Below are 23,704 nucleotides of genomic sequence, written 5' to 3'. Positions count from 1 at the left end.
CATATGTATATTGTTCATGATATTCTAAGAGCTGCTAGGAAGAACTTGATTATCAGTAACAGAAATCAACACTATCACTGGCATGAGAACACCTCAGTCACATCTCTGATTGTTGTCTCTAGTTGTCAGAATTGTTTGGGTTTATATAGTAGTATAAAGAGTACGATGTAGATAGGCCATTACAGTTTCCAGCAATATGTAAACCTTAACCAAGATGTCCACTGTCATTTTCATAGGTCCCTTTGGTTGTGTTCAAGAGAGAGAAGGAGGTAGCTAGGAAGCTGGAATTCGATGGATTATACATAACTGAACAACCATCTGAAGATGATATTAAAGGACAATGGGATCGCCTGGTTATAAACACACCGTATGTAAAATTAAGTGTATAAATATGAATTGTTTATATATATATATTGTAGTTTATTAAGCCACTGATATAGAACCTAACCTGTTCAGGATCACCTACTCTGTCTAAAAGAAAGGCATTTTTCACTCTGTATTAGATACTATAGTAGTGGATTCTAATTTGCAAGAATTGTGCATCTTTTCTCATAATCTCTCTCCCTAAGACATTTTACAAGTTAGTCACTATTGAGAATTTCCCCTGCCTCAATTTCATATTCATTCTCTGTAGCATTATTCTCTCCTGCATCTTTTTTTCCCAACAACATTTATAAATGACAAGGAAATTAAACTTAAGTGTAAAATAGAAATTGCAGAATTTGAGTAGGCCCAACAGGCGTAACTGTCAGGTTCTATGCATTAGCAAATACTACAGTAGTCATATGCTGATTCTAGGAGACTCACCTGCCATTCTGTATGTGGATGATAAAACTGCAGGCAAGAGAAAGAAAAATGTCAGCAGGCTCTTCCTACTGAGCAATAGCGGTCTGAGAGGTCACCTTGATTTTCTTTCCTTACTTCAGATGCTGTTTAACCAAAATAGCTGGATACATGATTCAATCTAAATTGCCACAACAAAATGCTGTCAAACAGGTTATTTCTAAGTAAACCCAGCACAATTTAATTTGAAGAGATAAATTTAGAGCTTTTATTCAAAGATAATTCTGTAAGAAATAGTCATTAGCCCTTGGGCAAATTAATAATAACCAGAAATGTGGGTAAATAGTTGGTTTTAATCTTTCACCAAAAAAATGCATGAATACGTTCCACCAATTTGGCACACATCAGAAAAGCTATGATGCAGTTTTTACTAACATGTATGGAGGCATAAATAACTATTTGATAAAAACAAGATAGCAAAAATCACCAACTCAGTGTATCAGTTACACTATGCTGTCTAACTGCCCAAATATCCATCTTATCAGACATACAATATTTTTGTACGTAATAAATAGCACCATTGGTACTCTGATTAAATTTACAGTTTCCCTATTATCCGAAATTCTTGAACGCAGTATTTTCCTACAGAGAATTAAGAATTTTTCATTTATTTTAGCTTGAAATTTAGACTACAATATAAGGTCACTTGATTATAATAATATTTTTCAATGGTGACAAAATATTGTTAAATCCAGAGTGATTTTCTGCGTGGAGACAGCTGAATCGCAGAAAATCAAAATAAGCAGTAGTAAAAAAAATACAATTGCTTCTCAGTTCTCAGAAAAAGTTTAGAAAGATTCTCAGAAAAAGTTTATTGTCAGCCATATCTGAATTCAGTATCCTAGCCTGATTTGCTAATTCTGTGTTTATTTTTTTAAATAATAATAATGTAATTTAATAATTTTTAGGGTCCTTGTCTCCAACAGGCAGGAGTAAAACATCCAGCCTTTTCAGAGAATCTTTTCTTTCTCACTCCTGATTCAGTCGAAATATAGAGAGAGTGGTAGAGAATTCTAACAGTGTAACTCTTCTCTGTTCTACTGATACTTTTCCAAGGACAGTCTTAATATTTTCAACTCAGTATCTTTGTAAAAATACAGAGAAGCCTTCTGCAAAGTTCAAACATCTGAAGTAATGGGAAGTATAGGGAAGTCAATGAAATAATAGATTGATATGAGGCAGTGGAACCACAATACATCTGCAAAACATTATAGATACAAACCTAGCTATGAGGAAAAAGGCTGTTGTAAGCAATTTCAAATTGACAGTGCTTTTAAAAGTGTGTCTAGATAATGTGGACACAGAGATCAGTCAGTTAAGTAGGTTCTCTTAGTCTTACAGCTTGCCAGGTACCCTGGACTTGACATTCTCTTAGGACCTCTGTTGTAAAATGTTTTTGGCTGACTTCCTAGAAGAAGCTAATTTGCATTATAGGCCCTGTTCATGCTGGTATGTGACCAGTTTCAAAGACATGGGAATGAAAATGCAATAACCATTCATATTTTCTTCTGCATAGCTGCTCTGGAGTGTCCAAAACACAGCAATCGTTATCTTTTAATCCCATATGTTTTGACCTAGCCAGACTTACTAATTTGCTAAGTGAAACAGATAATACCCACTGAAGTGGCAAAAATCTTGTCATCTGTTTCTTTAGCAATACTGATGTACCCAGCCAGCCTCATTTTCTGTCACTGTTGCAGAGTTAATTAAGCTGCTTTTTATCAAGATAAATTTTGCAGAATATATAATATCTACATATCTTCTTTGATTTATGAAGCTCCTGAACATGAATGAGTGGAAGACTCTCAGTTCATTATTCTTCTGATCCTTGTTATGCCTTTAAGCCAGTAGTGGCACAAGCTCAGGCCCCATTGAAAAGATGATAGCAGAGGATTCCCAAACATAGGGAAACGTAATTTCAAAAGTGCTATATCAGGCTGACTGGTGAAAAGGCACAAGAAGAAAAATCAGAGGAAGTACAAAAGAAAAATTCTAAACACAGACTGAAAACAGAGATTAGATCTGGCTTAGAGCACCGAAACCACACGCACTTTTACTCCTGACACGAGCATATAATATCTCTCAGAGAGCTGACTTCCATGTTGAATCTGCTACTAAAAATAATACCTTCATAGATCACTATGGCCTCAAGGGCTAAGAGAATGCTCTTGAATTTAGCAAATGCAATTTTAGTGATGGTGGAAACTATGGTTTCTCTATTGGGTAACTAAGAGCTCTTGCCTCATTTTCAACCTTTAACTATTGAGAGCAAGCTATCTAGACACCCAGCCAGCGTGTCCTCAGCAAAAATAAGCATAAATTAATTAATAAGATGATATGTTGCCAGCTTACTCCAACTGACATGCTGTACAGCCTGTTCTCAGCATGCTGCGCTATCTAGTTAAGTTAAATGAAAGATTAAGGCTAAACGTAAGCTGACAAAGCGTTCCTTCTGATGGGAACTAACTCATAAGGTTTGATGACTATATCATCAGGTTCCCACTGCTGGAGGGTACAAACTGCTATGAATATGCTGAGATGCGCTTTTTATAAGTTAAAAAAGTATTTTAAAAGACAGGATACCCTTTTAAATGCAGCAGAGTTGCATTTTGCAGTAAAAGACATACACACAAACTCCAGTAGAGACAAACTTGGCTTACAAGCATAAGAAATCAAAGAAAGAAGTAATTAACAGTATAGAGGATTGAACCAGAGTATATCAGATGAGTTACTGAAACTATTTATCTAAAGTGTCCATCTGGAATAATTTCATTCAGAAATTCAGTCTGGAAAAATCAAAAATTGAACATGTAGTAGCTGGGAAGCTTTCCAAAACTCCTCACAGTGGACCAGCGTTGGAGGAACTCAGTCTTGCAATCTTAAAACTAGCTTTATTTTATCAGTATTGTCATTTAGCTTGAAGAGTTATTTTGTTGGGTTTTTTTTCTTTACTTGGCTGTATTAGACTTCATTCTGTTGAGCAGCAAAAAAGCTTCAAACCTACCTCTTCCACAGTTATCAGTCTGACAGCTGCAACTCAACATTGTTTCCTGCAACATCCAGGAAATTGAGAGAGAAAAACCTACGTAAAATATAGTAAGATTGTCAGAATGAAGAAGTGCTTAAGAATAGCAGCTCCACTGGTATTAAGTTCAAGAACAGTATTTTTATGATCAAATTGTAGGATAAGGAAACTTCACTGATAGCATAAAGCATTTTCTCTTGTAGGTAACAGCTGTTGTATTTCTTAGTGTCTGTTATAGACCTCCTAGATAAAACCAGTTGCTTACTGAAGCATCATGGTTGCTCACTACTCTGAAAAAAAAGCAGGGAGTTTTCAAGAATGACACCTAAAATACTTGCAGTTTACCGCTCCGTTTCTTTCTCTTTTGTATGCTTTTCTTGTAATTACCAGGAAGGATATGGCTGTTCAGAAACAGAGGCTGGAAAAACCTCTTAGCTGAACGTATAGCTTTACCTAGTCTTGTTATGAAAATTCAGACCCTGTAAAACAATATAACACCTGAGAATAAGATGACCACTAACTAATTTTTTTTCGTGCATGTAGCTTTTTTTATAGCAAATCACATTTGTAACTACAGAAAAAAAATAGAAAAAATATGCAATGACTACTATTTCAAAGAGACTGTCCTGATAGCTGTTGTCCATACCAAAAGAAATTGTTTTCCTAATTCAAAGCGTGAATGAATGAAATTGTACCAGAATCTGCAGTGACTGTGAATTTTTGTTGTTTTTTCTTTTCCATAACAAGCTGGATAACTTGAAATATCTTTGCCTTATCTATGCAGGTCATTTCCTAACAATTACTGGGATAAATTTGTAAAACGAAAGGTGAGCTTTTCATATACAAACAATTGAGAACTGAAATTTGTTTTGTGAAGTCACTGTTGTTCACTGAGAGATTTACCACAGGTAGTTCTAGTTTATGTGGAGGGAGGAGGGAGAAAGAATGCTGTTTTGATTTAGTTCCTAGAGTCAAACGCACTCAATAACTTTGTGCTGTCAATCAGCCATCTAGGTCCATTTTACAGCCATTGTCATCTTTAGGAGATAAAGCCCACTCGTTGCTTAAAAAAGGAAAAACATGTCAGCTTAAACGATGGTAAATTATACAGAAGCTTTTAGATAATGGCATTTAATGCTTCTATTTTTCTTTCATATGCTCCCTACCTATCTGTGGTCCTCTTGGGAGTTCTCACTGTTCAAGTAACATTAATTGTAAAAGAGTGGGGGTTTTTTTGTTGTTGTTTGTAGAAGCTCACTTTTTTTGTTTCCCTTTTTTTATTTTTTATTTTCAATTTTTTTTAATTTCTAACAGCTACTTGTTTAAGGTAATAATTACCAAAGTCTTTCTCAGACCAAAAGCCTCTTTCCTTGCACTTTTAGGTTATTAACAAGTATGGAGACTTGTACGGAGCAGAGCGTATAGCAGAACTTTTGGGTTTGGACAAAAATGCCCTTGATTTTAGTCCAGTAGAAGAAAGCGAAGCAGAAGCAGCTTCTCTTGTATCATGGTATGACTTCAGAGCTTTATGGACAAACTGTATGTTGTTACAGCTTCCATTTCAAAGATAAAAATGGATTTTATATTGAAATTGTAGTGATGTTTTCCTCTGTATGGAAAATTCAAATGGATAAGTCTTTCTTGTGAAGAATTAAAATCAGCAAATATGTTTTAAGACACACAAAAAAAGCTTACCTAAAGAAAGAAAAAGTATTGACAACAAGTATCTAGATGTCAGATATCTAGACAAAATTCAGAGATATCTATTCTATAGTTGATGAAGTCAGGAAGCCAAGTGATTGAAAGTAGCCCAGTCACATTTCACTGATGATTTTGGCTTCTTTAAGACATGAAAAAGGATTTCTGCTCAGCAGTTATTTTCTAGTAGTTACTGAAAAAATTATTAACTTTCCTTTTGGTAATATAACATTTTACACTAGAGAGAACACCTGCCATTTAAATTTAAAACAGGTAGGATCCATATTTCATTACTTTTAACACATATTTTTAAGTCTGGAATAGACCAGCGTCAATTCTAGTGAAATCATTCCACCAATTACAGATGTTAGAAACTCTGCATGGGTGCCAAGACTTAAAGAATTCTCTCTGAAAAATGAAGCATCTAAAAAGCCCAGATAATAAACAGCAAATACACATCACCAACTTTAACTACATGCATATGAAGTGCTAACACAGCTTGTTACTTGGAGAATTTAGTACTTCATTTTGACACTTACTGCATTTCAAATCTGGTATTTCCTAGGTTAAGTTCCATTGATACAAAGTACCACATTTGGAAGCTTGGTGTTGTTTTCACTGATAATGTAAGTATGTTAACCTAGAAGAATATTCTTTGATTTACTCTAAATGTGAATGTATGTCTTCCACTACCTGTTTTTATATTAAACAAATATATTCTACGCAAGTAGTATTGAATTACAGAGCCATTTTTAAAATAGTTTTTCTGTTTTGCCTTGAAGCAAATGGCTTTGCATTAGCATTTCCTATTTGATTCCAAAGGGAAATAAATACTTATTCACCCTTAACACAATGCTAGCATTTGGGAAGTTAAAAGGTACATTCATTTAATTGTGTATAAATCATATTAGCAACCAAAGGTGCCCTTTCTCTGATCAAAACACAGTACATGGAAACTTACCCTTTTTTATTCTTGAATTTGCTTGGTATGTTTGGTTAATTCTCTGCTTTCATGCCTTCTCTGAAAGCCTCAAACTTACATTAAAATATCCTTTTTTGTCAGTATTCTTTTTTGCGTCTTTCTGAGAATGCCCAAGCAAATAGGAAACCAAGGAGAATAAACTGAAGCATAAATTCAATATGCACTAGAAGTACACTGAACTACTGTTTACAAACAAGATATTTTCTTTCATGTCAAACTGCATTCAGATTCACTACTCATTAAAAATAAGCTGTACTGTGGACCATATGTCTTCTGGGCATCTTGAGACTTAAAAATAGTGAAATGCCTTAAAAATAATATAATGCATTTTGCCTCCTTCAGAATCGGTCTTAAAACTTTAAGTGCTGTGTAACAAGCTCCCTAACCAAACCAGTTTTAAGGTAGGGGATTTCAGTGCTCATAACACATATGCTGAAAACACAGTATTTAAATATGTAATATAGAGAGGTCTCATTAGCATAAGCAATTTTAAATGAACACAACTTTAAATTAATCAAGTTGGTAAGAAACAGAGCCTTTCTGAACAAATGTCCTAGACATACTACATTCAGATTGCATTACATAATTTGTACTACATTAAAATCAGATCATTGTACTAATTTTTCATTTCAAATTTCACTCTCTCTGCAGTCATTTTTGTATTTGGCTTGGTACACAACTATGTCTATCCTTGGACACTACAACAACTTCTTCTTTGCTGCTCATCTGCTGGACATCGCTATGGGTTTCAAGACATTGCGAACCATTTTGTCCTCCGTAACTCACAATGGCAAACAGGTTGGTTTTACATACAGAGGTTTGAAATTAATGCATTTTGTAACAATATTAAAAAAAGTCCTGGGGTACCTAGGAAATATTACAACACAATTCATTTTGATCATGAATAGATTAAAGACGATTTCTTCAAGTCCTCTGCAGCACATTTAGTACGTGATTATTCCTATAAAAATATAACAATCTATGATCAGTGAGTGCTGATAATGAAAAGTGTTTTGTACACAATAAAAATATGCATCATTTCAGAAGAATATATGAATTATGACATAACCAGCTCCTTCTGTACGCTCGATGATGAATAGGTTGGTGATAACTGACAGGAATTCACAATCTCTCCTTAGCTACAGAGGTAATAATGATCTGAGAACAACTGAGATTTCAATACTTAGCTAGTAAGAATGTTCTTAGAGGTACAGACATTCTGCCTTGTGGAATCTATTTATATGTCATTATCTCCTGAAAAAATCATGTTAAAATGCACTTCAGAAACTAACTGTGGAAACTTCCATGGGGAGTCACTCTTTGATCTTTGTACTGTATAAGATTACAAACCAACAAAAGCAACCTTTACATTAATGCTTTTTTTTTTTTTTAATGCTGATCTCAACCTTATTAAATTATTAAACATTATTAAATGTTGAGATCAGCATTAAAAAAAAAAAAAGCATCTCAACATTTAATAATGTTGAGAAACCTAAACCTAACAAAACTTCCAAAAAATTCCATTTCAAACAAACACATTTCATTTGTTCTCAAATACAGCATATATTTTAAGTCTATTCTTACAGTCTGTTAGGCATGTAAAAACACATAAAGGAATGTAACATTTTGAAGAGTCATAAAAGCATCCTCCTTAGTTTAACTTTTATACTCTGTGAGACCATTTTCCATATCATTTTGCATGCAAGCAGTTTACAGGGCCACTTAACCTGTATACAGATCCAAGTAATGGGGATATATTTCAAAGCTGTCATTACTGTTCTCTTTCGTTCTCTTCTTGGGAAACACACCATATGATACCTTTTCCATATTTAAGGCAATAAACTGAGCTAGTTCATCAGTTATAACAGAATGAAATTGAAACGTACGTTCATGTCCTGTCTCCCTATACAGCTGGTGCTTACTGTAGGACTCCTGGCTGTAGTAGTGTATCTTTACACTGTTGTGGCATTCAACTTCTTCCGCAAATTCTACAATAAAAGTGAAGATGAAGATGAACCGGATATGAAATGCGATGACATGATGACGGTAAGTAAAACATCACTAGCATGCTTCAAATCTCATTCTGAATTCTTACATGGATAATTAAGATGAAATCACAGAACATCGGGGATTGAAAAAGCATCTCAAAAGATCATCTAGTCCAATATCACACGAAAGGATGTTTTCATTGTTAAAGCCATCTATCTCTTCTTCTTGCTATATAGTTATTTTGAAAATGTTTACTGTCTTAAAATTCCCTCTTCACTCACCAGTGGTCTAAACTCATGTAGAGACAGCATATGCTTAAAGCACATGGAACAAATTTTGTGACAAACTGGTCAGATCTACAAAAAGCAGCTGTGTTCCTGCAGCATACGTAAAGAACAGTTTGATCCAAAGTTTTGTAAGCTCTTCTTACATGAAATATGTTAACACTACTCCTGTGTCAGCCTGCTTACAGCTGGTAATTTAGTCATGAAGAAGTCAAGGGGGAGTACAAAAGGAAGTATTAAAGGGAGTGATAATCTATCATTAATAATTTCCCTTATGATTTCCACCTGATTGCAACAGAAACCAACAACAATTTTCTTTCATAAGAAAAGCTATTCTACAGATCTTTTTGTAAAGAAATGTGGCACAATTTCAGGAAACTGAACCTACTGAGTTTGTGGACACCTCATTTCCTTCATGGAATACTCGCTGCCTGCTTTAAGTGCAAAAATAGTGAGAGATACCTCAGAATAGAGGTTTGCAATAGATTTCAACTAATGATTTTCCCTATTCTGGAACTTTCAATCAAACAGTCACTGTAAGTCACACGTACAAATGATACGAAGTACGAAAACTTAGTGATATTGTTTGAAATGATCCCTCTGTGGATTGAATATAATGTTCTGGTCATAAAATGGATGTACTACTAATAGGAATCATTAAACTTTGTCACATTTCAAACCACTTCGCCAAGTGAGGTAAAAAACATAATCTGAAATTGATTTAACTGTGATTAAAATAGCAAAGGTGTCATGTCAAAAGTAAAGCTGCATTCTAACAGAGGATGTATAGTTTTGTTTGTGTTTGCCTGTGAAAGACCAGATGTCTCACTTCATGATAATTATTTAGCACTACAGCTGCTGTCTAATGTGACTTCAGAACCCTAGTTAGTCTCAGAAATTCTCATTGTTTCTCACTCATATTCTACTTCTTAAGGTGGTTTACAAAATTCTGTAGCTGATTCATACAGAAGCATTACATAGATGGATAGATTCTAAAATGTTTACGTGGTTTAAATATCCACATTTTTAAAGATCATCCCATGAAGGCTTCTATGTTTAGAAAATAAAGCACACAGCAACATTTCTATAAAGTGATTTCTTTCACTTCAAACATAACAGAGCCTGTTTCTGAGATCCTAAATAATGTAAAATATACTGAAACTGACATCCAGTAGTGCAAAACGAAATTATCCAAAAACCACTTAAGCACAGACAGATCTACCTGCTGTGAATAATATAACAACATTTTATAACAGTGTTTCCTGAATTCCATTACAAGACTTTAAGAGAAGTCCTCCACTCTCTCAGAGCAAATTTGAGCCTTAGGAATTAATAGTAATGGGTATAATATTGTTGAACAGTACCAAAGAAAAGAAAGACATCTTAATCTGTAAGACATAGGGAATGACAAGAGGGTAATATACTTGATGCTGACTCCTACCTCTTTGTAAGTTTACTTGAGGATGTAGACACACTAGTTAAGATGTTAAGAGATTTTTGGTTCAGCATGCGATACATGAGGAATGATATTACATCTTCTGTTTCTGTAACTTTTAGTAGGGCAAAATAATTCATGATAAATAAAATTTCTCACTTTTTTTTTTAGTGTTACCTATTCCACATGTATGTGGGTGTAAGATCTGGTGGTGGCATTGGGGATGAAATTGAGGATCCTGCTGGAGACCCTTATGAAATTTATCGAATTGTCTTTGACATCACGTTTTTCTTCTTTGTCATTGTTATCCTACTGGCCATTATTCAAGGTACTTTCACTTATGTTAGCAGAAATAGTTAGAATTTAGTGTACGTAAATTCTGAGTGCATTTAAATAACATTTATGTTTGACGTAATTATGCGGTATTGCTTCAAAGGCTTACTTCTGAGCTTATAAAGTCACTAATTCTGAAAGTTATAATTATAAACTTAATTTACAAATAATGCATTCTACCAAATATTACGCAAAGTACTAGAAACATAACTTACCTTGATTATAGCATTTATGACAAGCAATGACACCGTTTGTGGAGGACTGCTCTTCCTGCTAAGAATACCATTTAAACTTGGAGAGCATTACTGTAGACTCTTTTCACTGCATTAGTTTGGAGCTAGTCATTCGCCTTGGGTTTTTTCTCTGACAGGGCACCATGACCACACACCCATTTTCTCATTTCTTTAGAGGATGATTTTCAGTTCTAATTTGTTTGCAATTGTGGCTTGCAGAGAAGGAAACATATACTGATTGACTGTCAGTGTTGAACACTAAATGTATAAACTGTCCTACGGTTGGAAGGAAAAAATGTAAAACAAACATTTTTCAGGCAGTCTAGTGGCAAAGAAAAAATATAAATGGTCTGTATTTTTTTAGATATTACAAATGTTGCAGTACCTCAAATGACCTAACTTTATTCTTAATGCACTGGAAATGAAAGAATAATGCTTGAAACGTGAAGCAGCATCACAAACTGTTTGGAGGGTGGTGACTGTCTTGTGGAAGCCAATTCTTCTTTACTCAACAAAAGGAAGCTTTTCCTTAAGAGGAAGTAAGAGAAATTCTCACTGCTGGGTCCAGTATAAATGAATACAAGATGGCTGCAAATTGATACATTTGAAATCAAATTATTCAACCTGTACAGAAGCATGCCAAACTTCAAATAGAAAGGAGGATGTCTAACAAAGCTACTTTTTTTGCACTACTTGAAAGAGAAGTATTGCTAAGTACTTAACTGTTGCAACCTATCCATTTGAAATAGGTCTTATTATTGATGCTTTTGGTGAATTAAGAGACCAGCAAGAACAAGTGAGAGAAGATATGGAGGTATGAGAAGAACATTACAGTTTTTCATTTGTCTTATTAATCTAGATTTTTACAGTTATAATTGAATCTTTGAGTTGTAATTGATTTGTAAACACAAATTGTGTTTCCAGACCAAATGCTTTATTTGTGGAATTGGCAACGACTATTTTGACACAACCCCACATGGCTTTGAAACACATACTCTGCAGGAACACAACTTGGCAAACTACCTGTAAGTATATTTTACTATTAGAATTATTATAATGAGATTTTTCAGCTCAAAAGTAATTTAGGAGTTGTGTGTCCTAAGACAGAGGAATATTTCCATTCCTTTCTGGTTTTCCCTAATACACTTTGAGCTGTTGGTTATCTTTAAAGTGCTTGCTCTACATGAGCTAGCTTAGTGGAACAATGCCTGAAGGCACATCAGCCCCTTTTATCTCCTTTAATCCTCTGTAATGAAAGCCACATATAGGAAAGGATTAGGAACAACAGTTTACTAGCTAGTAAGTTCTTTGTTTTATCAGTATGACCAAATCCCAAGAAAGTCACAACTGTCTTCTAGACTAAAACCACTGAAAGTTACTGCTGATCTAAAAATGTTACTTGTCATTGCCTCCAGTGCCTCTGAGTGCATCTACAAGAGCTTATGGTAGCGGAAGGAAGGTCTTTGGTTTGGTTTGATTTCTATGAGTTATGTTCAAAATAATCATGAAAAAATGCATTTCTGGAAAATAAGCTACAAAAAATCATGTACAAATCTGATCCTGTAGTTTCTTGCCAGCAGTTTTCTGAAACCACTAAACAATTGGCACTAGTATACATTCAGTCTATAGCCAAGACTTCTAAGACAGTGGTTTCATACTTTCATTAGTGAGTGTAGAGCAGATCAAAGAGGGTTACTGAAAAGGGAATTTGGTGGCATTAGTCACCCTGACAAAAATGATAACTACATGACCATCTTGGACCAAGGAGGCCGAACTGGTTGGTCCTTCTTTTAAAGGCTGGCTTTGGAATACAACACTGTATCTGAGCTTAAAAAAAAAAAAAACAAAAAAACAACAGTGCCTCTTAGTATATATGTTGCATTATTCTTTACACAGTAACTGACTCTGTAGAATCAATACACATTACTTACGTTAGTCAGGTTTTCTTCTGTATCCATAGTTTTACCAATCTACAGCCTCCAAGCTTCTCTTACTACATTGCATCACTTGATTGGCATGTGGGATCCTGTCATTCACTGTAAATTAAAAACTGTCATTTTCTTAATATTAGAACATATGGAGAATAATCTTTCTATGCAGGTTGCTTTTTAATTAGAAAAAAAAGGTTTCAGAAGTTAGTATATTTTCCTTTTTTAAAATGAAAACATATTAAGTTTAACTCCCAATGCATTACATCAAAAACCAGCTATCTAAGAGCACTGTCACATAAAACAGACCAAGTGTTAGTACTCTACAGCCTTTCCAATTACTTCAATTTTGTACATTTGAGCACAAGTGGTACCTAAGATAAGATAGGTTCTACTTGGTTGCACCAAGATTTCCAAGCCATCTACCATCTACAAGTTCATAACCTATCATACTTCTTGCATAAATTCTGTAAGAACTTCTTCCAACATGACAGAATTTGAGCATAAAAGAGCTATATATGTAGGCCCAAGTCAGGTGTTACTACTGATCAGCACTGAAATGAAAAAACTACTGAAATACATTTTTTCACTTCTACAGATCCTACAGCTGTTAGCAATTTCACAGAAGTCTCCAAGGATTGCATTTTCTTCTTTAAAACATCCTAGAAGCCTAGGAACGTCATTTCTTTGCTGGTTGCCACCATAAACATCAAATCCCACTCTAGGAAAGGTTAGGGGAGAGATTATACTTCCTGCATTAATACCTGTTCCATGCACTTGTTTCAGGTTCTTCTTAATGTACCTCATAAACAAGGATGAGACTGAGCATACTGGCCAGGTGAGTCGGAAAAAAAAAAAAAGCTAAATATTTGTCTTGAAAAGCTGCATCTTCCTTCTCCAGCTTTGTAGCTTGACGTACCACCAGGTGGAACTGATGTACCACCAGTGGAGACAAATATCCACTCCTGAGATTTTTGAGCAAGAAAAAAAAGGACAGGTGCACTATCCAGCACTACTGTACTGTGCCTGGAGAAGACAGCCTTCAGTAGTTACATTACTGTATTTATAGTCTATACCCATATATATATATGTATATATATATATATACATATATTTATATGTATATACGGACAGTATATGAACATATGTAAGTTCAGTGTTATTAGGTCCTAAATGGAAATAAGATATAATTAAATCTTATTTATTTTCCTTTTTTAAAATAAGATGTTGCACCAATACTGTGAAAGTACCTTATAATTCAGTGTTTTCCAAGGAAACTAAAACACATTTTGCAATGCAGATTATAGAGGTTTACACTAATAGAATTGGACTGATTAGTTTTCACTTACCTGCACTTTTTTGACTTTTTTAATTAAGCACAGTAACTGCTTACTGTTACAATTTAGAGCACTGGCTGTAAGGAGTTAAAATAAATGTTAAAAATAAATGTTAAATATAAATCTTAAAATAAGTGTTCTTTATCATTTTCAGGAGTCATTTGTGTGGAAGATGTACCAAGAAAGATGCTGGGATTTCTTTCCAGCAGGAGACTGCTTCCGGAAACAGTATGAGGATCAACTTGGCTAATATAACAAAAGATCCAGTATATAAACTTCTTTCCTTTTCACGATGTAAATTCTCAGCCTGTATTTGCTTTAAATGTCTTTAAACTTAAAGACATACATAAAATTTGAAACAATTTCATAGGCTTTTTATACGTTCCACATACAAAACTGGTCTTCTGCTGGAATTGTAATTTGAAAAGAAAAATCTATGCCAATATCAAATCGAACCTTCCAATTTAAACATGCTCTGATATTATAACTTTTTAACTACATCATTTAACCTAGTGTTCGGTAAGAGCGAAAGGGCTACAAGATGTCTTACCTGTACAACGTTTGATGTTTAAGAACTTGAACATCAGAGGCCATGCCTCAGAAAAAGTACTTGAAGTGCTGTCCCATTTTTGCCCCACAATATTTGCTAGTCAGTATATTAAGACAGCTTGAAAAGCTTTAAGCAGATAAAAGGAAACATTTTCAAACACTTTGTTGACTTTGAATCATTAAGTGCCTTAAAACCTCCGTAGACATAGCTATGCAAACTTTTTATTTAGTGTTAGTGTTCTAGGTGAACAGATCCATTGACTGTATTGCTTCTGTCTTTCTGTATGAAATTGCACTCAAAGTTTGTATGCAACCTTCAATAACAGCTTATTAGATGCTGCTGTTACAAAACACACCCTGTATCAAAATGAATACAGTTTAAATCACAGGCCAAAATAAAACAATGCTCTACTGTCACCTGCAAATAGAAGCTGCAAGGTTTATGCATTTATTTTTCTTCTCATAGAAAGTGCCCACTGCAATAAAATATTATAAACCAAATACTACCTTTGTGATTTCTTTCTGATTTTTTTGCAATACAGATATGTGGCGTGCTGAAGCTGATTAAAAACATGTATTTGTTGTGCATTCATTGCTTTATTTTAAGGACTGCATGTAGCAAGTACAAGCTGGAACGACAACTCTGGCAGTTTGCTGCAGCCTACATTTTAAGCAAAAAAAAAAATAAAATCCCAACTTAACCACAAATGTTAGGCCTCTCTAAGACTGTTACACAGTCTTAGACATTACTTAATCAATCATACCTAATCAAATTTTGGTGGCACAGAATTTCAGGTGCCTGGTTTTATTTGCAGGCAAGTGAAACAAATAAATGAAATAAAGAACAGCTAAAGGAGGGTTCCACTTTCTACTTGATTTTAGCTATATTCACTTATTCACATACGGAAAATTGGTTTCAGGAAATCATGCTGTCCAGCCAATCTTCAAGCTCTTCCTCAGTAACAATTTTGGATGTTTTCTGCTCTTGCTGTGGTGCTGTACTTCTCTGTTCTGGCACATCTGCTCTTGGAGGATCTAGAAAAGCAAAAGGAACAGGCTTTTGAAAACATGGAAAAAATTCTGTACTGTCTTTTTCCTTCATCGGTTTGCTTTTTTAATGCATGACTGATTGTATTTTATTGAAATACAATCTCTCAAAGAATAACATTTCAAAAACAGTAGCAACAATTAAAAACGCAGTTTGATAAGCTCAACCATAGAAATGCAGCTTCCACCAGATTCAAGGGGAGGCAGGACCTGCTTCTAAGTAAGCAAACCCCTATTGCAATCTATTCACAATCACAGAATCACAGAATCACAGAATCACCCGGGTTGGAAGGGACCTCAAGGATCATGTAGTTCCAACCCCCCTGCCTAGCAGGGCCACCAAACATACACATTTAGATCAGGTTGCCCAGGACCCCGTCCAACCTGGCCTTGAACACGTCCAAGGACGGGGCATCCACAACCTCCCTGGGCAGCCCGTTCCAGGGCCTAACCACTCTCCTCGTAAAGAACTTCCCCCTAACATCCAACCTAAATCTTCCCTCCTTCAACTTGGATCCATTTCCCCTAGTCCTGCTATTGTCAGCCCTTATGAAGAGTTTACTCCCCTCCTGGGTGTAGGTTCCCTTCAGGTATTGATAGGCTGCAATGAGGTCACCCCGCAGCCTTCTCTTCTCCAGGCTGAATCCTGACATAAACAGAATTTTCTTTAATATAGGAGAGCAGCAGGAGACCGCAACAGCGGATCACAGTGCAATTAGCATGATGACTGTAATTCCACATTCTGATGGCACTGTTTTCTTAAGGGATTTACACTGTGCTTTGGATATACCAGCAGAATGAAAGATTCTCTTCAGAGACAAGGCTTACTGCATTGCACATGGTGATATTTATGTCATCAGCTATCTCTCTGTTTGGACTTAATTTTTATCAAAACAAAACAATCATACATAAAAATCAGAGATGCTAAAGTTCTTTAACATCATTGTAGAATAAGGAGAAGTACAACTGCTCTCCTTCAGAGCTAACAGTAGTACAGATTCCAGTGGCCCACTGAACTTCTGCTATAGGAAAATTTGTGTTTGTATTGTGTCTATTAAAAAGTTCATTTTGTATTATCACTGCTAGCAAAGTTTGAAAATAACATTTGTAATGTAATCAGAAATAGCTATCAGGTCTTCATTAGATTATCAGAGAGAACTAAGGGCTGATAACATTACATAAAAACTATTTTGATCTTCCACTAACTAAAATTCTGTAACAGTACTTAAAAACAAAATAAAAATCACATTTGGCTGATTCGTAAGACCACTGCTGTTCTACAAAATTAATGCTTAAAATGAACATCATGACAGTAGTGAAACTTCAGGTGAGAGGGTCAGAGCACAGCCCCAGCTAAATGAAGTGCCCTATGACAGAGATACTGATAGCAGAACTGTTTACTTGCAAGTTAGGAGTTTAAAAACAACACTGAGAAAAAAAAAATAAAGGCACTGGGAGAAAGCAAAATCTTACCATTTTCCTTACTTTCCATTTTCAGATCTTTCTCTGTTGATATGTTGTAGGATAATGCACCTGACACAGAATCAATGGGAGCATCCAGATTTAGGAGACGATCCAGTTCTTCATCCAAATGGTCAGTCTCTTGCTTTCCTAGCAGACGGGCTCTGTGAAATGGTTCTGCTGCACTTGTCCCAGGATCACTTTTAGTTCCAGGCTCCGATGAAGCAGCAGAATCACCAACAGATCGGGAGACCAACACCGTTTCCCTTTGAGACAAAGACTGTCGAAACAGCTCCCTCCTTTTGCTGTCTTCAACAACTTTAGATTTCATCTGTGGTAGCTCTATGGGTGTAGATGCCTAAGAATACAAGAGAGGACTTCAGAGTTTCTAATTATTAGACAGAATATTAAAAATCTTCATTTTCCTCTGCTTGAGCAGATGGATCTTTCTTCTGCTTTTGCTTTTTAACTTCTTATCAGTTCTTTTTCTCTTATATTAATATTGTCTGTTTTCACAGCCTGAAGAAACACTTCTTTCCTTACCTTTCTTTAACCAGAACATGTTTTCTTCACTTGTTTGACTGACAGTTGTAGCTGTTTACGTGCACAGTAAGTCTAATTCATAGAACAAGCATATATGTTTATATTCATTAGAAGAGTAAATCAAACAAAATAATTATCTAATGGAAAGAATGTGGAAGCACTTTCAAAATTTTGTTGCAAGTTTTTAATAGCTGCTAAAAAGACAAGCAAATACAAAAAAGATTAGAATAATTCATGTCACTCATATATACCTGGCTTGAAGTCCAATGCAATGCACATGAAGTATTCTGCTTAAAGCCATCAATAGAGCATAAAAAGGGCTGATACAGGGGTCTCCTACTTCACGTGACAGTCTCAAAAATATATTTACTTGTAAAATGCATTCACGTTACATTTGAAAACTAGGTTTAAAGTCAATCATATCAGTTAAAATATTTACACTTCATTGTGAATATTCAGAGTTACCTGTACAAGTTCAGCAGCTACATTCAACCTCAGATGTAGAGGCAACTCCTGCAGGGCCTGGGCCAAGGACTGGCAGTCAACAGAAAGTGCAGATAACTGAAATGTAAATCAACACACAGCACACTTGCATTAAAAAAGAAGTTGAAACCGTTTATGCCTTCAGCATATTACATTCCTTTGCTCCACACACTGTAAGAATGCGAAGACCAATTTACAAATATACAGTATCTAAAAGATATTGACAATAATAGCAGGAATTCCTAGCTCTAGAAGTGCACATGTACAAAGCATTTTGGCTAAATCTGGCTAAACACCTACAAAGCAAATCATTACTCAGTTAAAAACAGAGGATGAATGCCTTGGAAATCCAAAAAGTAGGAAATGGTTCCACAAGCTGACAATGTCATAAGAGACTATGGCTTCTGTACACTTGCAAAGAGCAGGGAAATGATATGAATCCAATAACAAAAAAATTGTAAAATGCCAAATATCATTGAATAACATTTAAGTGCATTGGGGAAGAGCTATGAGCTATGTACACTTGCAAAAATATTAAGGTCAATAAAATATTTCGCATGAAGGTGAAAATAGAGACAGGGAATACGAGAAAAGGCTGATGATGAAGGAAAAGAGCTGAGAAATAATATAATGTAAATAGGAATTCAACATCCAAGTAGGTATTTCACTATAAGTGTAAGTGGTGCTTAAATAAAAAAGAAAGAAACAAAAACAAATGGATGAAAGCAGGATTTAAAGAATTATAAACACTTCAGGGCATATGCAGCTATTTGTGCAAGAAAATGAGCAGAGGAATACTTTGTTGCTGGAATTACCAGTTTTACTGGAAACAAACAAACAAACAAACAAACAAACAGATAATCACTACTTGTTTGATTTTTAAATTGCAGCGTTCTGAAATGTTCCTATTGTGGTTTATCAACCTACAGCAAAGCAGATTCAGGTTTGCTTTTTGTAAAAGTGAATAACGAAGTGTCAATGTCACTGATACAATTCAATTCCACGTTTTTCCAAACTGTTGCTTTGCCATTCCTTTCTACAAATAACAAGGACTGGGAAATATCTACTCATTCTGCAATCATTTGTACGCCTCTTCCACTTTGTTTTGTTCCCTCACATTAAAGTTCAGTTTATGATTCTATAATAACTTCTTCTATGCATGCAAACAGGCAAAGAACTAGAAGCAGATCTAAAAGAGGAAAAGGCAAGGAACTTGGAGCAGTAGATGTAGGAAGAAAATAGGAATTAAATCCAGCTTTCAGGGAAAAAAAAAAAGAGAGGCAAGAAACTTAAAGGCTGAAGAGCAGAAAGAACATGAAGAATTAGCTCATGCTAAGAAACCACCTGGGCCAGGACTAGAAGAAGAGGTCAAAGATATGATCTACTTGCAGAACAATTTGAATGAAGCAGAGGCAAAAGAACGTGACCACCACAACATACTTCATAACTCAGTACTGGACCAAATCCCAAATGTACAGTCTCTGCATTGGTAGACAGAGCACCTTTTAAACTGACTGGCAGTGCAAATCTTCACTCTGCTCACCATGGCCTCAGCATATAAATGAGCTAATAGGTTCAGATCAGTTAAATGTTTTAATGACAAGTCTAGGAGGAAATCATGAAGAAATTAATATTCTGGAAATGCACAGAGAAAAGGAAGCAAAAGTCAAGTGCTGTACTACTGGCATCATATATACTGGGAAAGGAAGAAACTGATAAGAATATAAAATCATTGAAAGACCATCTCCCACTGAAAAAAACCCACAAGATCGATTAAAAAATTGCTGTGCAAGCCACTTGGTTGTATTTCCTCATCTTAATTTGTAACATTGCAATTTCAATATAACTTTAAATATCAGTGCCCTAGGAATAATTATTCTCAATATTTTAGGAAATAAGCAGCAAATGTTCAAAATTCAAATACATACAAATGTTTCAAGTGAGACTCAAGGACAGCTCTTCAGCAATTTTAAGAAAAGCTTCAAAGACAAAAGCTAGCAGTGTGTGCTTGCAGCTTGGAATGTTACCAGTATCCTGGGCTGCGTCAATAGATGGGTGAGCAGCAGGGAGAATGAGGTAACTTGCCCTCTGCTCTGCCCTTGTGAGGCCTCATTTGGAGTTTTGGGGCCCCTAGCACAAGAAGGACATAGAGCAGTTGGAATGGGTCCAGAGAAGAGCCACAAAGACGGTTGAAGGGCTGGAGCACCTCTCCTATGAAGAAAGACTGAGAAAGATGGGTTTGTTTAGCTTGGAGAAAGCTGCAGGGAGACTTCATTGCGGCTTTCTAGTTCTTGAGGAGAGCTTAAAAGCAGGAAGGGGGCTAACTTTTTACATGGGCAGACAGTGACATGACAAAGGGGAATGGCTTTAAACTAAAAGAAGAGAGATTTATGTTAGGTGCTGTCTTAGAAAGTAACTAAGAATTCTTTACTCAAAGAATGGTGAGGCATTGGAACAGGCTGTACAGAGAGGCTGTAGATGCCCCACCCCATGGAGGTGTTCAAGACCAGGTTGGATGGGCCCTGAGCACCATGATGTAGTGGGTGGCAGCCCTGCCCGAGGCAGGGGGTTGGAAATAGATGATCTTTAAGGTCTCTTCCTACCCAAGCAATTCTACAGTTCTGTGATCTTGCAATAACTTAGGTGGATTGTGGGAGAAAGGCAGTTTAAAGATCAACACATTTTCTAGTATCCCAATATAAAAAAACAGGACACTACAGTTTCTTTGCACTTATTTATATAAGCACAGAGATCCAAAAGCAAAAAATTTCAAACCTTGTTGAGTTCCACAGTCATTTTGAAACTGAAGTTTCTAGTAGAGGATATACACTGTTAATTTGAATTAAACGTGAAAACACATTTTGTTGTCAAATATGTGAATATCTATCTATAGGTCCCATTACAGCCTTTTTGCTAAACTGTTCTGAACACATTTGAAAATGGAAAGCTGACCTTATATGTCAGCAGAACAAGGTGATTTATACCCCCTACTTGCCCTTCTCTTGACAGGTTTGTGTTCTTTTCTTTCAATGCTCCTTAAAAACCTAGCCTGTTGTCTTGAATGTTCTTCAATAGGAAAGAAAAGGACAAGACTCAAGAGCCTCCAGTATCAGAAACAAATTAATAAATGTATCTACAAATTACAGAGTGCTATTGTTCTGCTGTACGCAGAACTGCATACAGAGCCTGTGCTAGGCAATTATATGCACAGAAAATTCAGTTACCTGCTTACAGTATACGTTTTCTGTATCCCAGTCTTTCTCTTCAGCAAATCGAAACTGTGTAAAGGAATCTCCTACAGAAAAGAAATTAAAAAAATATTTTAATTTTTTTAATAGCACACTCCCTGTAAGCTCCAAATCCTACAGAAATACATTTAATCAATCAATAAACCTCAAATTTTCAGCATATTTGTGTTTGAACGCTGCTTGCATTCAAAATAGTAAACTTCTCTAAGCCCAACTGAATGGAATTTATGTACAATATTTTGAGAGTACTCTTTATGAAAAGCCTTAAATGTGCTGTAGAAACATTTTTTCAATACATCTCTTCTAAAATGAATTACAAGGTTCTAGATATCAGTTTGTACTGGCCAAGTAAATGCTTTCTGTTGTTTGGTAGTTAATGCTTCAGATTTTCTCTTCCCTTACTCTGGCACATCATAAAAAATAGCACTGAAACCAGTGTAGCCAAAACCTCGCTTCATATATATACAGGATTGAATAAAAAATACAAATAAACAAGAAAACCCACACCATTAAATCAGGCTAATTAAACATATGTAACCTTAGCTATGGGATCTTCTAACCTCCTGCCATGTTGCTCCAAGACAGTAGGAACCTTCTTTTTCTACAGGTAAGCATAGGGTGTTGGGTTAGATTCTACTGCAGTATCACACTGGATTGCAACAGACAGTCTTATCAGCTTATTTGTTGTAAAAACACCAGAATTCCAGGAAAAAATATTAGTAAAGTCTATCAGAGATGAAACATGAAAGATGGGGGTTGCAGAGGCAGGCAGAATCAGATCCAACCTACAACAAATACATAATCATGTAAAACTGAAACGACTATGAAAACTTCTTATGGCTCTAATGTGTTGTACCATTCAATTGAAACAGCAGTAGAGCTATTTTATAACATTAGTTATTCACTGCGTATGAGCAAAATCATAATTCTGGAATAAGTTATTACTTGTTAGTAACTGACAATATTTCTACATATCCATACATATATAAACACACACACTGAAAACTAATATTCAGTCTTTACAGCCAGCAATTTACACTTTCAAGTGCTTCTTTTGAAACCATCCTGTTAGTCTGTTTTAAAAATTGAAAATGAATCATTTTAGATTCAGCAGCATTTAAAGAACAGGTTATTTCAAATTAAATAAACAAAAAGGAAGGTGTGGGGAACACCTTTTGACTTCTTTTGATCAACTTGCCTTAAAGAAATACACCATAAAAATTATAAGGAACAAGAGAACCTCAAAATGAAATAATGACCAGCAATCTAGAATAACACACAGCATGTATGCTGCTGATGTAGAGCATGGGATGTGTGTCTTCCCAGACCACGCAGTTTGAGAACAAACAGCTGTTTGTGCGTCTTTGTACGGATAGAGTAGACAGCTGTTAAATTGCAGTGTGCAGGAGGTTAGATTTGATCCTGAGAATTACAGATTACCTGGAGAAATATGGTACTTTGTGTGCCTAACTGTAGATGCGAATGTTTAACTTGAAAACTCACAGCTGACTGCTGCTGACAAAGGTGCCTGCCTTTTCATTGCTAATAACACAACTGCGAGTAAATCCCTCTGTCAGAGCATTGAGAACATTGCTAAGTAATAGCTAAAGCTAAAACTTAAAGAAATCCAGATTCACTCTTAATGCCTTATTTTACAGTAGATACCAAAGAGTGCCAATTAATTTCAGTGCTCATTTTTAAAAGGGTCAGTTTAGTTACACACACAAAGTATGCATTGAAAAACGGTTAAACCAAATGATCTCAGAGCCCTCATGCTATTGGGAAAAAAGTCATGTATTTTCTTCAAGACAAAGAAGTAAAATTAAACTAAAGGATGAGTCGGATGCTCTAGATAGCTGAGAATGACCCGATGTAAAGCAGCTAAACAAACCCACTTCACCAGGAAAAGAAGCCAGGATCCAGATCTGACTTGTGATTCTCCACACATAGAAAGTCAGGAATAATAGATCCACAGACACTGTATTGCTGAATTAAAGGGTATGACTTAAACGGTAGTTTAACTAGGCTCTTAAATAGATTAACAAAGCATGCCTTTCAAATGGAAAAGCAATAACTACAATTCACAGTAGCACATTTAATGCAAATTAGGTTAATGAGAATGTTGGTCTAACCAATTATCTTTTCACAAATTCCTTTACCCTGAGAATAACTTCCTTTTGTGTCATGAATACTAATCAAACATCTTGCAATGACTCAGAGTTCTTTCCAGCATAAGAACTGCTTTTCTTCATTTTAATTTGAAGAGTTTTTATCTTACTTACAAAC

General features: G+C 35.4%; 2 protein-coding genes across 2 annotated transcripts in view; one reads left to right on the top strand and one right to left on the bottom strand.

The window, feature by feature from the left end:
* Positions 1-14,337, top strand: part of RYR3 (ryanodine receptor 3) — a gene marked incomplete at both ends in the record, with an annotated part of 184,305 nt that extends 169,968 nt beyond the window's left edge. Inside the window, 11 exons of the mRNA XM_079537855.1 lie at positions 237-367; positions 4,653-4,695; positions 5,251-5,378; positions 6,132-6,192; positions 7,200-7,346; positions 8,460-8,594; positions 10,428-10,584; positions 11,572-11,636; positions 11,747-11,847; positions 13,537-13,588; positions 14,242-14,337. Coding sequence (XP_079393981.1) covers positions 237-367; positions 4,653-4,695; positions 5,251-5,378; positions 6,132-6,192; positions 7,200-7,346; positions 8,460-8,594; positions 10,428-10,584; positions 11,572-11,636; positions 11,747-11,847; positions 13,537-13,588; positions 14,242-14,337 — 1,116 coding nt within the window. The remainder of the gene's footprint in view (positions 1-236; positions 368-4,652; positions 4,696-5,250; positions 5,379-6,131; positions 6,193-7,199; positions 7,347-8,459; positions 8,595-10,427; positions 10,585-11,571; positions 11,637-11,746; positions 11,848-13,536; positions 13,589-14,241) is intronic.
* Positions 14,338-15,552: 1,215 nt separating this feature from the next.
* The window catches only part of AVEN (apoptosis and caspase activation inhibitor), a gene marked incomplete at both ends in the record, with an annotated part of 86,100 nt that continues 77,948 nt past the window's right edge, over positions 15,553-23,704 (bottom strand). Inside the window, 4 exons of the mRNA XM_079536853.1 lie at positions 15,553-15,671; positions 17,157-17,502; positions 18,153-18,248; positions 21,395-21,465. Of these exons, the coding sequence (XP_079392979.1) occupies positions 15,553-15,671; positions 17,157-17,502; positions 18,153-18,248; positions 21,395-21,465 (632 nt within the window). The remainder of the gene's footprint in view (positions 15,672-17,156; positions 17,503-18,152; positions 18,249-21,394; positions 21,466-23,704) is intronic.

The sequence above is a fragment of the Tetrao urogallus genome, assembly GCF_951394365.1.
Source record: "Tetrao urogallus genome assembly, chromosome: 6".
NCBI classification, from domain to species: domain Eukaryota; kingdom Metazoa; phylum Chordata; class Aves; order Galliformes; family Phasianidae; genus Tetrao; species Tetrao urogallus.
Note: the sequence above shows the minus strand (reverse complement) of the source record. Positions and strands in the feature narration are given on the sequence as shown.